The sequence below is a fragment of the Halichoeres trimaculatus genome, unplaced genomic scaffold, assembly GCF_033239565.1.
Source record: "Halichoeres trimaculatus isolate MK-OKI-2021-1 unplaced genomic scaffold, fHalTri1.1 fHalTri1_scaffold_8, whole genome shotgun sequence".
NCBI classification, from domain to species: Eukaryota; Metazoa; Chordata; class Actinopteri; order Labriformes; family Labridae; genus Halichoeres; species Halichoeres trimaculatus.
This window is the reverse complement of record NW_027437186.1, coordinates 6,819,762-6,834,480: the sequence shown is the minus strand read 5'-3', so window position 1 is coordinate 6,834,480 and position 14,719 is coordinate 6,819,762. Positions and strand designations below refer to the sequence as shown.

At 41.3% G+C, this 14,719-nt stretch overlaps 1 protein-coding gene across 1 annotated transcript; it reads left to right on the top strand.

Moving 5' to 3' along the window:
* The first annotated feature begins 2,383 nt into the window (after window positions 1-2,383).
* Window positions 2,384-14,325, top strand: apmap (adipocyte plasma membrane associated protein). The gene is made up of 9 exons (XM_074675018.1): window positions 2,384-2,633; window positions 3,793-3,909; window positions 7,281-7,396; window positions 8,225-8,317; window positions 8,783-8,899; window positions 9,261-9,435; window positions 9,595-9,729; window positions 11,384-11,576; window positions 12,566-14,325. Exons 1-9 carry the CDS (start codon window positions 2,551-2,553, stop codon window positions 12,773-12,775), a joined length of 1,239 nt encoding a protein of 412 aa, XP_074531119.1. The 5' UTR covers window positions 2,384-2,550; the 3' UTR covers window positions 12,776-14,325.
* The last annotated feature ends 394 nt before the right edge of the window (window positions 14,326-14,719 follow it).

Here is a 14,719-nt window from a genome sequence, read left to right as displayed (position 1 = left end):
GGGTGTCTGTCTCTTTGTCAGCCCTGTGATTGGCTGGAGACCAGTCCAGACCATTTTCTTGAATTTATTTTTTTGACTGTGTGTTTATGTTTACATTTAAGACAGTGATGTTTTGGAGGATTAACGCTCACTAGTCAAAGTAAAACAGGAGCGTTCACAGGTGCATTGTGTTAGAGTCACAACAAATCATATGAGGTTTGTACTTCTAATGACATAAATGTAGTGGCTCAGAAGTGATCAGAAATATTCTGCCGTCATGTTCCTCTTCACAGGAGGCAGCTCAAGGAAACAGAACCTCAACCTCGGTGTTGACACAGTTAAAGGTTCAGTTTTATTTGTATTGAATACAAACGGGTATTTTGAAATGTAAAAGGAAAATAAAAAAGCCAAAAAAGGTACAACAATTTGTTAGACTTATTCAAAAGAGGAGAGGGGTGAAGCTCAGTTTTAGGGGTATTTGATCCAACCCCTCTCCCATTAGATAGTATGGTTAACAGTTAATTATTTAACTCCCTTATTCATGTGAACCTCAGGAATAACTACTTCACTTAGTCCTGTCCAGTTCATTAATTACCAATAATCTTTGTTTTATAACAAGAAATAAATGAACAAGAAAAGGATTGCTACAAAACACAGCTTAGATATAAACCTTTAACAAATACAATCACAAATTTTTTTGGTCTCAAAAAAACATGAATACATCAGTGTTTTCTTTAATCTTTTAAAATGTGTATCTAAATTTGAATTATATAAAAGATACAAATATCATTAGATGTTTTTTTTTTTTTTTTTTGGGGGGGGGGGGGGGGGGGGGGGGGGGGGGGGGCATATTAACACTTAATATAACAACACTCAGTAAAAAAAGTGGATGAGATTTTTATCCAGGGGTCATCCTCCCAGCTTGGTGGCTGTCATAGCCTCCAGTGTCCCAATCACTAATGGCACCACTGTTGCCTTCACACTCCACATCATCTGTAGCTCTTCCTTTAGCCCTTGGTATTTCTTCAGCTTCCCGTGTTCCTTCCTCCTGATGTTGCTATCTTTCAGTATTGCTGCATCTGATGTTTGTCAACCTCCACTATGTCAGGCTGAGAGGCTTTCACCATCTCGTCAGTCTGGATCTGAAAGACCCACAGGACCTTGGCATGCTTGTTCTCTGCCTGTGTCAGTTACAACCTTTACTACAGATGATTTATTTTCTGTTTAGGATTATTCTGTCAGGACATGATTCAAATTCTCAATTGTTGATAAAAATGATAACTGTTCTGTGATCGACATGTTATGAAGCTGTCTTTGAGTGGTGTAATATCTTCTTTTATTTTTAATAATTATGTAACAAACCATGAGAAATAATAACTGTGAATTTACCTCAAAGTTAAACTCACAAGAGAGGGATCAGGCGAAAAAAGTGACTTCTCTTTTATTTTATCATTTCTCACTTTGAATGTTGAAAAGAAATGATGAAAAGAGAAACAAACACTTTTATCTCCATTTGATTGAATTTTCTGTCTTTCTACATGTTTACATTTAATACAGTGATATTTGGAGGATTTAAAAAAAAATCCTAATTTAATTTTAAAACAGGAGAGTTCACAGATGTAATTTTGTGTCATAAAAGTATAAAAGTGCAGATAGATATGGACAGAAGGAATGAAAAGGAATAAATATCAGCAATAATGACTTGACTTAGACCTGTTTTAGTTCATTAATGACCATTAATCTTTGTTTCATAACAAGAAATAAATTAAGAAAAAAAAATTATATCAAAAAAGAATGATAAATTACCCTTTGCCAAATACTTCACTGATTTGTTTATTCACAACAAAACATAAATAAAACTGATTTTTTAAATTATTTTAAAATCATGTATCAAAATTTAGATTATATAACGCATAAATAATCTAAGACAAATTACTTCTGATGTATATTATAATAGATGTTATGTTCACTATAACAATATCTGATTGTTCATGTTTGTGTTACATAGCTTTATATTTACAATAAACATAAAAATATGTTATTTAAATCTTTGTTAAGCCATCTGTTTCTGTTATATTTCATTACCAGCCAAAACTCCTCACAGGGGCTTTAAGATATGATAACTTTTATTAATCCTTTACGCTTGTAACATCAGGAGATCAAAATATTCATAGGGAAGCTGATTGACAAAGAAGATTTGTGCAGAAATAAAATTTAAAAAAATATTTAAAGTTACCAAGAAGTACGACAGAAGTCCAATATTTTTATGTTAATCCGTTTAAATAATATTATTATGAAACTGGGACGTTTATTGTAATTTTAAAGTATTTCTCCCTGTGTCGTTGGGGACTTTTATTCTGAAGGACATAAACGGAAGCGTGTGTTGAGTGGATCTCTTATTATGAAACCTCGAACCGGAAGCTGTCAGTTGTCCTCCCTCCGGTAGCATGGTCCGGCTGTCACCGGGTTCGCTCCCTGGTTATCCGGGTTAAAGTCCAAACAGCAGGGTTTTGCAGGTGCAGGTAACTGACCGATTGGAGCCGGCTAACGTCAGAGTCCAGTCCGGATGAGATGGAGGGGCTCCGGTTCCGTAAGGTCCAGAGACCGCAGGTCATCACTGACGAGCTGCCGGAGCACCATTACAAGTCACACGGGTAAGAAACGGATCCCTGTAGACCCCGAACCATGCTCTGACCCACACCCGGGTACAAACACGAATCAGAAACACCAACAATCAAAATCCTGAGGATCTGGTTCCGGAACAGGCAGGGCAGCATCTCTCAGTGACAGCTGCTGGATGTTTCCGGTCTATTTACCAGCGGGAGCTTCCTGCCTGACAGCTCAACTGAAGAAATGCTCCAATGAAAATGAATGCAGTTCATCAAATTCAGCTGTTTCCATAAATGATTTTATCTATGTCGCACACAACCACAAAAAGTGTCCTCTCAAAGATGCTAAACAACAACATCAGCAGATGTAAACATGCTGATGTTATCTTATTAACAAAGACCCCACATCAGGACGATGGGTCTGATTCAGTCTGCTTTTGAAAACATTTACAGAGACCAGCTCACTTGGACACAAATTTCCCTGCTGCAGATCCCAGGCTGCAGGAGGAGAGGACCTAAACTCCTTTTTCCTGTTTGAAGACTCACTCAGAGGACAACAATCAAAAAGAAGTTTAGTGACTGGTCACAGAGTGAAGACTGAAGCAGCATTTTACATTAAAAAAAAAATTACAATAATGTGGCAGCAAGTTGAGAATCGCCTTTAACATAAGGACATGCACTGATATAGTCTGCAGACAGTGTAGACCAGCCAGTGTGAGCATACAGGGAGCAGTGATGAGAGAGAGACCTGAGCTGAACCTCAGAGCTCCATGGTGAACAGGATCCAGAGAATGAAGGCTCTGAGATGAAGCACGCAAGTATAATACATGTAGCAGCAATATGTTTTCAAAAACATGACTTATAAGGCTACGTTGGTGTTTGTTGAACCATGTGCACCATGTATCAGGACCACATCATGTATCCTGTGACTCCACCCCAAACAGTGTTGGTTTTTATAAATCCATGACACAAACAATTCAGGAGTTTAAATTTTATATGACTGCTAGCTATGAATAATCATTTTTTGATAATGCCTTTGGATTTCTAAATTATGTATTTATGAAAAATCGAATAAAAGTATTTGTTTTATTGGAAGCACAGAGGACCACAAAATGAGCCCTGAGGAATCCCAGAGACCGTCATGTAGAGAGATCAGGTTGAAGTTTGGTTTTCTCTGAAGTGTTTCTGACTTTGTCTCCCTTAGCACCTACAGCGGGAAGGTTTTCCAGGTGACTCTGCTCTCCGTTGGTGGATTTGTGCTGTTTCCTCTGTTGGTCATCATCCTCATCCTGGAGTCTCCCATACATCCTGAAGTCTTCAGGTAAGTCCACCTGCTTTCTGGTGTGGCTGGTGGCTGGTGGCTGTTGTGAGGTGCTGCTCTGTGTAGGGAGTCTGTGGGCGCCCCTGGGCTTTCTGGTGTTGAGATCCTGGTCTCTTCTGGGGCTTGGTTCTTCGGGGGGTGGGGGTCTGCCCAGCCTTGGCGATACGACCCATTCACTCTAGCTTATCTTTTGCTGGGATCTGGACCAACTCCTCCATGTGTCAGGTCCCCTCCTCCTGGGGGGTGCCTGGTCTTGGAGGGCTTGGCTCTTGGTGTGCTAGGAAGCCTCTGGTCCAGCCATGGGGGGTGGGAGGTGCTGGGTGTGTTATGCCCACCCACACCTCTCGCTCCATGGGTTTACCTTTGGAGCCTTTGGTGGTGTGGGTTGGCTCCCCTCGTGGTGCCCCTGGGGCGCTTTTGGTTGGTCTTTGGGCCTTGGGTGATCACAGAGTACAGAAACTCATGCTCCTGTCCAGACTCAATGTGAATAAGTCCCGTCAAAACATGCTGAGTTACACCCCACACCCATCACATGTCGTGTAACACATGCTCCCACCTTACCTGGTCTATGTTGACCCACCTTCTTCGATCAGGACCTCAGGATCTCTGGTGATCCTGGGTTTCTTGCAACCTTTACTTTCTGAATGGTGTTTGAACAGCACAGCACCTGTACTTCTATTTTAAATTAATAACTCTGCATGTTTGTCCTTTTCCCTGTTCGTCTTGCCTCGTCCTATTTGTCACTAGTTTCCCTTCTGTAGCACTGTGGTGTAGCACAGTCCTCCTCAGTTCACATCGAGGAATAAATAAAGTTTGATGTGATGATGTAGCCTACAGGGTTGGTGATAATCACTGGCAGCAGTTAACCACATCTACTTCTCTTTCACCGCAATAAAAAAAATGCATTGTCCTCTCAATGCTGGCATCGGTCACAGTGCTCAGCTATGTGGACAAATGCAGACAAGGGGATAAAAACAAGGGGATAAAAAAGGTAAGTCCAAAAGATGAACAGTGTAAACTAAAGTCAGAAATGACTTCCTGTTTCCCCCGTCTGATCTGTAGTTAGTCTGAGGTTAGAAGGTTGGTAAACAAAGGGGTTTGTGGCTTAAAGGTCCCATATTCTGCTTCTTCTCTGCAGTTTAATATGGATCATTGATGTCTTTATGAAATGGTAGAAACATGTTTTGGTCTAAAAAGCCAATAAATCAAGCACAGCAGCATTGTTTCCAGGCTCTCATAGCCCCTCTGTTCAGAACGCTCTGATTTAGTGGGCGTGACCTTCATATGTAAATGAGCCACTGCTGATACCGCCCCGCTCTTCAGCGTCACTGAGAGTGGCACCACAAGCTCCGAGTGCACAATGTTTAGAAAACAGTGGAGCTCGTTTACGGTAACATTACAGGCTAAAAAAACAGGCTAACTGTAGCTAAAGTTAGCATCCTGAAGCTAACACAGAGACAGGGGGGGACACTGAGGAAAAGCTCTTACATCTGCTCCACAGCACACAGCATTTAAAATACTCACATTTCCAGGGTCCCAGGTTTGTTGGAGGATGGTTGGTAATGCGCCTGGATTCAGGACCAGTCTATTCGCTAGCCCTCTGTTGTACTGTCCAAAGTTGGAAAAGCAGTTGGCCATGAAGTGACTAGCACATACATGCACAGTTTTACAGAGTGTAGCTGGAACATTTCCTTGATAAATGAACTCTAGACACTTAGTCTGTCTTCTTCTGAGATGGGAAGCTTGAGCATGGAACCATGTGGCTGCTTACAGCCAAAAACAAAGCAGTGATGGCTCTTCAACTTTGGCATTCTCCTCCCTGCTGCTGGAGGGGAGTGGGCAGGGAGGGGGTTCGGGGGGTATCTGCTCCGGCGGACCAATCAGGTCAGACTTGCTCCTGATTGGTCAAAAAAGGGAATCGCTGACGTCATCAAATCCCTAATATCCAAACAGCTTGTTTTAAGTCTGGATTTTACATTCACAAGCACTACTAAGTACAGGTTTTGTCATTAAATATCACATTATGTGGGCTGGGAGGAAAGCCAAAGACCCACAAATTTCACTAAAAGAAGTGATTTTTGCATAATATGGGACCATTAAATAGAACGATTCCACCTTAGTTTGCTGAACTAGCTCCCCCTTTTGAGCTGAATACAGTTCAAATATGTTCCTTTATCCAAAGGGTCATTATTTATCAAATTATTGGTGGGTTTCTGAAACCCGAGGCTGTGTTTATTTCTGTGATTATTCAGTTTTTAGTCCACAGTGTGGCGTCCGTGGGTGGGCTGAGCACAGAGCGACTGATGGTTCCACTTTCATGCTGAATATTTGAACGCTGTGCTGCAGATTTCTGAATATCTGCTGACTCTCTAACTTCTCCTGTTTAATAATTCAGTAAGATAAACATGCCACGCAGATCTCTGAAAGGGTCAGGAAAGGTTTAGAAAGAGTTTGCCACCTTGGATTAGTAAAAATTGTGTTAGAAAATGATATAATGCAATCAGGATTTAACCAAGTTTTGATACAAAAATCTGTGTTTCTTTAAGAATAAAACCGGGGTTTTTAGTTGGACACACAGAGGGAAAAGCTTCTTATATTGAGTCTTATGTAGTTATTTGTGCTTGTTTTTTTTCCATCTTTTTATTACAGATAACTGCACATTAGGCTATTTTTTCTTACCACTTTGGCAAACCTGTTTTTTCTTTATCATTATAATCATTTTGAGTCAGGTCCTTAGTTTATAACATCTTGGAATAAGAAATTTATGAGTGTGGCTCATTTTAAGTCTACCAAGACATTTCTTTTCACAGACATCAGACAAAAACACTTGCCGAGTGTAACACTACGTGGGTTGCAACCATAGACTGTAAAAAAAAATTAACGTCCGCTTGCTGGGCTCGAAGTGAGGTCTCCACAAAAACTGCTCCCCCTAGTGGCTGGCTGCAGTATAGGTTTTAAAATGCAGCTTTCCAGTCATTCCAGATGGGCTGTGGTCAAACTTTAAAAAATATTACTCTTCATAGAAATGTTCCTCCCGTCTTGATTGTTGCAGTGATTTGAAGATATTATTTGGCTGCCTTGTATCCAAGTCCTCTTTTTTTCTGAAAAAAAAACACCACTTTCTTTTTTTTATATGAGGTTAAAAACAAGGCTTTACATAACGTTTAACAAAAAAAGTTTCAGGGATGGGAAAAAACAAATCAGTGTCACTTTGAAATAAAACTGCTTAAAGATTAATATCATTATTTAAGAAAAACAATCAAAGATTACTTTCGAGACTTTAAACTTTTACGACCAAGTTTGAAAAACTAAGCACAATAATAAATATCAGCCTGGGTCTTGTATCATAACATCAGTGATGTGTTGTGCAGTCTGAAGGAGCCTCCAGTGATGAAGGGCTGCTGGGAACCAAACCTGAAACTCAGAGAGGCTGAGAGACTGTTTGAAGACCAGATCACTGGACCAGAGTCCATCACCAACGTTGGAGGTCAGTGTCCAGTTTGATTTCAAGTTTTTAATTTGTGGTTGTTTGTCATTTTTATTTTGATGGACAGTTTTTTTTTCTGCACAATATCTGTTCAGGTCCTTTTGAGTCTCAGCTCATGTCACAGAAAGTTTTTAAATTTCTAAACTTGGGAAAAAAAGTTAACTCAGAATCTTTTTATTTTCAAAAGAAGGGTCTATTTTCATATGGCCCCCAGCTTTCATCTTATTATGTATGTTTTATGACACTGAATGAATCATGCTCTAACTGATTTACATTTTCTGCCAAAGTCACAAACAAACCAAAGTCTATGTAGTGACATCTCTCTAAACCCCATTTGGACTGTGCATAGGCTGCTTGTATGAAGCTAAAGCTCTGTACATTCTGCAGAAACTCATCAGTTCTCACAGGTGACGTCTTTACATGACTGTTTTTATCGTGATGTGAAAATGTTAGAGTTCAAAAATCACATCAGAGGACACAAGACCAGATTAAAGTTATGACATGATGCAGAAAAATCATGCAGAATGCAGGATCAGTAATATTTGGGTCTAAAATGTTGTTTTCAGGTCAAAATAATCTGAATATGAAAAACAATCCTGATAAAATACAGGTCCTGATCCTGACATAAAATCAGTATAAAATCATCATTTCCTCATATAAAAAAATCAAATCACCCAGAGAAATAGTGAACGAATAGAGCTTCCATATGTTGCTTTCACAGTTAGTAGATATATGAAGAAGAGCTGCTGGCCCCTGTTCATTTTCACTGGATCAGATGTGGCCCTCGCCGGCTGAAAGCTGACAGATATTCAACTCTTTACTCTGCAGATGTTTTGTTTACTGGAACGGCTGATGGGAGGATCTTGAAGCTGATTGGTCGGAGGATTCTCACGGTGGCCAGACTGGGAAAACTGCCCTGTGGTGAGAAACAAGGAGGCTTAGTTAGTTTACAGAGCTATTTCATTATAACTCTGGGTTGGTCTTCAGCGAGGCTCTGACCTAGAGCTCGCTCACATTCAGACTCAGACGTTTCCTCTCTCTGATTGTTTCAGTCTGGAGTTTCAACGCTCAGTTTGGTTCTCAACCATAGAGTGACGAAACCCTCTGGCACACGAGGAGCATGACGAAACCTGCTCTGAATCTGCTACTCTCATCATTCAGTGATAAAAAAAACCCAACATACAAAGAGTATTTTCCTTTATCCTGTTTTTAACGCTTTTACAATGCTGGACCCAGAGCTAACTCACCAAAAAACAAATGAGGGTAAAATTAAAATTTGGGGAAGAAAATTTTTTGTACCCAAATAGTTGCATTAAAAATAACTGTGGAGTTTTCGTGTGAAGTTTGTAGCTTTTTTTTTTCAGTTGTACTGATGTGTGTCTTCAGGGTCTAGAGAGGAGGAGCCCAGCTGTGGGAGACCGTTGGGGATCAGGATGGGACCAAATGGGACTCTGTTTGTGGCGGATGCTTACCTGGGTGTGTTTGAGGTCAACCCCACCACAGGTGAGAGGCAGAGCGCACAGTACAGAGTATCAGAGCTCGTGTTCTCTCCGTCCTCTCGTCTTCTGCTCACACAGACTTCATGAAGCCTCAAATATTAAACGTTTGACTCTTTATTTGGATGATCACAGAGTGCTCGCTCGTCTTTTGAGCTCCTACATTAATTAATCATTTGCTGAAGTCATTTAAGCTCAGACTTGTGTAAAAGTTTTTAATATTCATAAAGTTCTGTATCCCTACAGTAAAATAAGAGCCACTGATAACCAGTCCTTGTATCATCTCTGAAGAAAGACAGTTCGTTCAGCTGGTCGTCATGTTGCTGCGTCTTCACTCTAACTCCAGGGTCCTCTTTGTTTTCCTGCAGGTGAAGCGGTCAGGTTGGTGAAAGGGGGCGAGGAGGTTGCTGGCAGGAAGCTGTCGTTCATCAATGACCTGGCGGTGACACAGGATGGGAAGAAGGTGTACTTCACAGACTCCAGCAGCAGGTGGCAGCGCAGAGAGTACCTGAACCTCATCATGGAGGCCACAGCTGACGGACGGTAGGCTGAAATATTTCAATACAAACTCCCAGCTGGTGTTCATTACATGTTCTACATACACTTTTAAATGTTTTAAGATTATTAAAACCTTTTTATTTTGCAAGCATCGAGTTCCTCCCTGTGGTAAAAACAGATCTGTGGTTGTGTTTGTGTTCTCAGAGTGTTGGAGTACGACACAGAGAGCAGGGAGCTAACCGTGGTGATGGAGAACCTTCGATTCCCAAACGGCATCCAGCTGCTGCCGGATGAGGAGTCTGTGCTGGTGGCTGAGACCACAATGGCCCGGATACGAAGGTAACACACCCGAAACCTGACAGGCAGGAACAGACTCATGACAGACAGACACCTGCTGAGACGGTTGGGGTTAGAGACAGATGCACAGAGTTCATACTTCTGCTATTCTTCATCAGTCAACTGCTTCTTAACAGTCAGTTTCTCATCTAACTTGGGAGATTAGCACTTTTAGCTGTGATGAGGTCATTAAACAGTCTGTTCAAAGGTCCCATATTATGCAACTTTTCAACGAGTTCAAACAGGTCTCAGAGGTCCCAGGACAGTCAATTTAAAGTTTTTTTTGCCAAAAAATCCAGTTATTTCCTGGATTTCAGCCTCTCTGTAAATCCTCTCTCCCGAGCGCTCCTGACAACAAGCTGTTTCTGTGGGCGTAGCTCTAAGTGATAATGAGCTGCCCTGTCCACGCCTCCTTCACAACTTCTTTGGACAAGGGTGTGGCTTCCGCTCCGGTAACATGCTGCAGTGTTTACAGAGAGTGAGTAGATATGGTTCGTAGAAGCGCCATGGTTCAGTCAAACCAGTTTGATTCAGAGTCTGACCCAGAAGGAGAGGTGCCTAAAGAAATCCAAACTCTGCAGCTGCAGCAGGACGTTTCTGAGTGGTTAGTTACTGCTGCAGTTACCATCAGGTAAATAAAATTAACGTTAGCAGCTTGGTGCTAACCAGAGTTATATGACCATACCGAGCAGAAAGAACTGCGTGCAGCCTGGACTGTTAGTTTTTCCAGACAGTATCATGAGGGACCTCTATCAAGCAAACTAAACTGCAGCAGTAACACACACATTAGCTGTGACTGTGGTCTTAGCCTCCGTAATAACAGCTGAGAGTGCGTTCCCTACCCTATAGCACAACATAAGCTCCGCCGGGGACTACCGCAACAAGTAGTCACATCTGTCCAAACAAAAGATAACATTATGTTTATAAAGCTAGCTTTGCGTGTAATATATGTCCATATATCTTCTCTTTAATGTCCCCTGATATTATTTACTCATGTGTGTTAATGTAGTGTAAGGAAACTAAGTTACAAACCGTAACTTACGTTAGCTGCCATGCTAAAACCACATTCATCAGCAGTTGGACAGTTGGTACAGATCCATGCTTCTGCTTCAGGTTCTTGGTGAATCCTGCTTTGTACTGGCCCTCGTTGAGAAAGCAGTCCAAAGTGAAATGGTGAGCACACACATACAACATTTTAGGAGTTGTTGTGGGTGCATCTCCATCAAAAATAAAATCAATCCACTATGTCTTCAAAACCTCAGATGATGGAGTTAAAAAAAGACTTCTGTGCTCTTTTGTGCAGCCAACAACAGAGCACCCGCCAAGCTTTGCTCGTACCTTCGCCATGATTATTTTACCGAAGCAGCCAAGGTGAAAAACGCGCTGCACAGAAGGGGCACTACAAGGGGTGGGCCTTGAGGAGTTACTATTTAACTTCTGCCATGCAATACGTCATGCAGGGCAGATCTCAACTCCCCATGTTTGAGCACACATGTTCTAAAACTTTATCTGGAGCAAGCAAGAGAAGGAGACAATAGAATTTTCTCATATCGGGGGTGTTTGTAGACAGGCTGGGGACGCATATTACAGTTACAAAAACAGTCTAAGGTGAATTTTGCATAATATGAGACCTTTAAACTGTCTCTTTTTTTATCAGGGTCCATGTTGCCGGTCTGAACAAAGGCGGGATGGACACGTTCATGGACAACCTTCCCGGTTTTCCCGATAATATCCGTCCCAGCTCCTCAGGAGGTTACTGGGTGGCCATGTCAGCAGTGAGACCAAACCCGGGTTTCTCCATGCTGGACTTTCTGTCCCAGAGACCCTGGATAAAGAAATTTATCTTCAAGGTAAATCTGCTCAGAGACGCTCCAGGTCTCATGTGAAGCTTTGTGGGTCTGGTTTTACGGAGAGTTTCAGGTTTTGTGATCTCGGTCCAGGAGACTTTAAATTCCAGGTCAATTATTCAGTGAACATGAACCACACATATTAACCCAAAGACTGTGAGGACCTCAGGTGTTAAGATGGAGAGAGAACATCCCAGGTGTCCAAATCAAACAGCCATTGATTTTTCCGGCGTGAAACAGGAACGGAAACCCCTTTTTTTTTTTTTAATACAGACATATTGATTGACAGTAATAGTAACATATGAATCTTATATTTTACTTTTTCTGTTAGTGATTTCTGTAAAAATCAGTCTCTAAGTGTGCTCAGACATCCTTATATCATCATCACAGACTGATAAAATCAAAGCTCACCTGTCCCTCAGGTGTCTCTTGATCCCAGATGATCAGTGGTCAGTTTTCTGCTGCTATTATGTGCTGCTTAAACATCAGCAAACTCTGCTTCAGACCAAGGAAAATTTTCTCCATCAGGGGGCGATACGGGCAAAGTATGTAGGATTTCTTTTATGGCAGTATCAGGATCTGGATGTTATCAGATTAGTTTTTCATACTCAGATTATTTTTGACCTCAAACAACATTTTTAGACCAAAGTATTTCAGATCCTGCATTCTGCGCCATTTTTCTCCACATTTTTTTTTTATTTTCTTCATTATTTCATAACTTTAATCTGGTCTTGTGTCTGCTGATGTGTTTTTTTAACTCATATTTTCACATCATGTTGAATCCAATCATTTAAAGACATCAGCTGTAAGAGTTGTTGAGTTTCTGAAGAATGTACAGAGTTTTAGCTTCATACAAGCAGACTATGCACAGTCTAAATGTAGATAAAGTGAGTCCTTACTGGATATGTCAGTTTACACAGAATTTGGAGCATGAGTGATTTCAGTGACTGTCTTTGTAAGACCCTCTTGCCTTCTGTCCACTCTCCTTCCAGCTCTTCAGTCAGGATGTGATCATGAAGTTTGTCCCTCGATACAGCCTGGTGGCGGAGCTCCATGACGGTGGAATCTGCACACGAAGCTTCCACGACCCCAATGGTCTGGTGGCGGCTTATGTCAGCGAGGTGCATGAGCATGATGGGAGTCTGTACCTGGGCTCCTTCCGGTCACCCTACATAGCAAAACTGGACCTGAGCAAGGTGTGAACCAGACCTTACTGAAGCACAGACGAGACTCAGTGACTCAGTGTGACGTCTGGGAAGGGATGGTTTGATTTGATGGTGGTTTGATGAAGCAGGATGTGGAGTATTAACTGTAACAGCAGGTGGTTGGTCAGACTCTGGAGGCTGGGGGATCACAGCTTTGTCCTGGAGTGATGTTTCTCCCCAGCAGGGTCAGCCTGATGAGGTGTGGGGGAATAAGTGTTTGGGAAGGAATATGTTGTTCATTCTGCGACAGGGTTTCAGAAATTTGAGGTGATGAATACCTGTCAGGTACTGAAATTCAACATCTAGTGATATGATTGCACTGGGCTGCCAACTAATATTTCTATGATCAACTTATACCAATGAAATATCAACAACAAAGAAACTTTGCTCTTATTTAAGAGGCATTACAAGCAAGAAAATGTTTGGAGTTTGGCTCCTAAATTATGAAAATTCTAAAGTTTTTGATTCACAATTTTGCTGATCAGATTTCTCTGTATTCAGGTCAGTTTTTCTCTAATTTTAATCTATATTTAGGTTCTTTTGCCAGCTAATGATCAGGAATGATTTGATTTTTTTGTTTGCTCTAATAATTTCAGTGAAAAAGGATTTTTTCCCCATCTTTCAGAGCAAAGTATCGAAGAGGATTGTGTCTGAATTGGCTCTAAATCTGAGGCACATGTTTTTGGCATGTGTATAAAAAGATAACACACTTTAACATGCACTGGAATCACATTAGCTTTTCCAGCTAGCTCTAGCTGCTCATCTAGCCCCCCTGGCACTCTGGCTAACTCACCAATGGAGCAGCAGCATTAGTTTGCTAGCTTTGAGGGTAATTCCACTTAAGCGAGCTGGCGCTGTCAGTTTAGCCCTGTGTGTAACTTTGGTCAGTAAACAAAAGGTTGTTTTTTAAATTCGTACTAAATTTGGATTTTTTTTCTGTTGTTGTTGATTCACAGCACAGCCCGCTACCTCTGATGCTAACCTGTGTGTTTTGGTAAGGATGAGAGTTTCCTTCTGTTAGCGTGCCAAACGCTAGTGTCTGTGTGTTTCCACTTTAAAACATTGAGCTCAACAAGCAGAGAAATGTTTAAAAACCAGAACAGAGACATCATCAATCTGTCAGTGGAGTATTATCTGATGACGTTCTCTCATAATAATGAATAACTGTTTGTTCAGTCTGGTAAATTTGATTTGGTGAGATTAAGTAAAGTAAAGAGGCCTGAGTGTGAAAAGTGTCCTGCTGTTCTGAGTTCCTTGAGAGATGTTGTTTTTGTGTTTTTTGCTTTTCTTGTGAGGTAAAACCTTTTATTACGTGGGTGTTTTTTAAACGAGGTGCCAAATTTAGTTTTTTTTATTTATTTAATTCATTTTTTTTGCACTAAAATCTCTTCAAACACGTCTCTCATGACGCACAGAGTGCTGTGATAGCAAACGTAACTTCAGTATTTCCTCTGTGGTATCCCTCTTTCAAAGTAAAATGACAATGAACTGCACTCTGTTTCCGTTTGTTTGATGAATAAACCTGTCATGCAGATTTTTCAGCTTCTTTCAATAAAAACTGAATCAAATCTTCTTCAATGAGTTTTTTTAGAGTGAATGCAAACTTCCTAATAAAGAGTTGTCTTTGTGAAAGTTGGTACTCAAGAGTTTAGGCAGCAGCTATTCACCAGAATTAGTCAGAATACTTCGAAGACCTCCTCAATCCCACCGGCACGCCTTCCTTGGAGGAAGCAGGGCCTGGGAATGATGGGGTGGGCTCTTCCCTCTCTGGGGTTGAAGTCGCCGAGGTGGTTAAAAAGCTCCTCGGTGGCAGGGCCCCAGGGGTGGATGAGATCTGCCCAGAGTTCCTTAAGGCCCTGGATGTTGTGGGTCTGTCGTGGCTGACATGACTTTGCAACATCGCATAGACATTGGGGACAGTGCCTCTGGACTGGCAGACCG

Coding starts and splice junctions, on each gene's coding strand:
- apmap (XM_074675018.1), top strand. CDS start 2,551: ATGGAGGGGCTCCGGTTCCGTAAGGTCCAGAGACCGCAGGTCATCACT. Junction 8,318..8,782: donor ACTGGGAAAACTGCCCTGTG/GTGAGAAACAAG, acceptor GTGTGTCTTCAG/GGTCTAGAGAGGAGGAGCCC. Junction 9,730..11,383: donor ACAATGGCCCGGATACGAAG/GTAACACACCCG, acceptor TTTTTTTATCAG/GGTCCATGTTGCCGGTCTGA.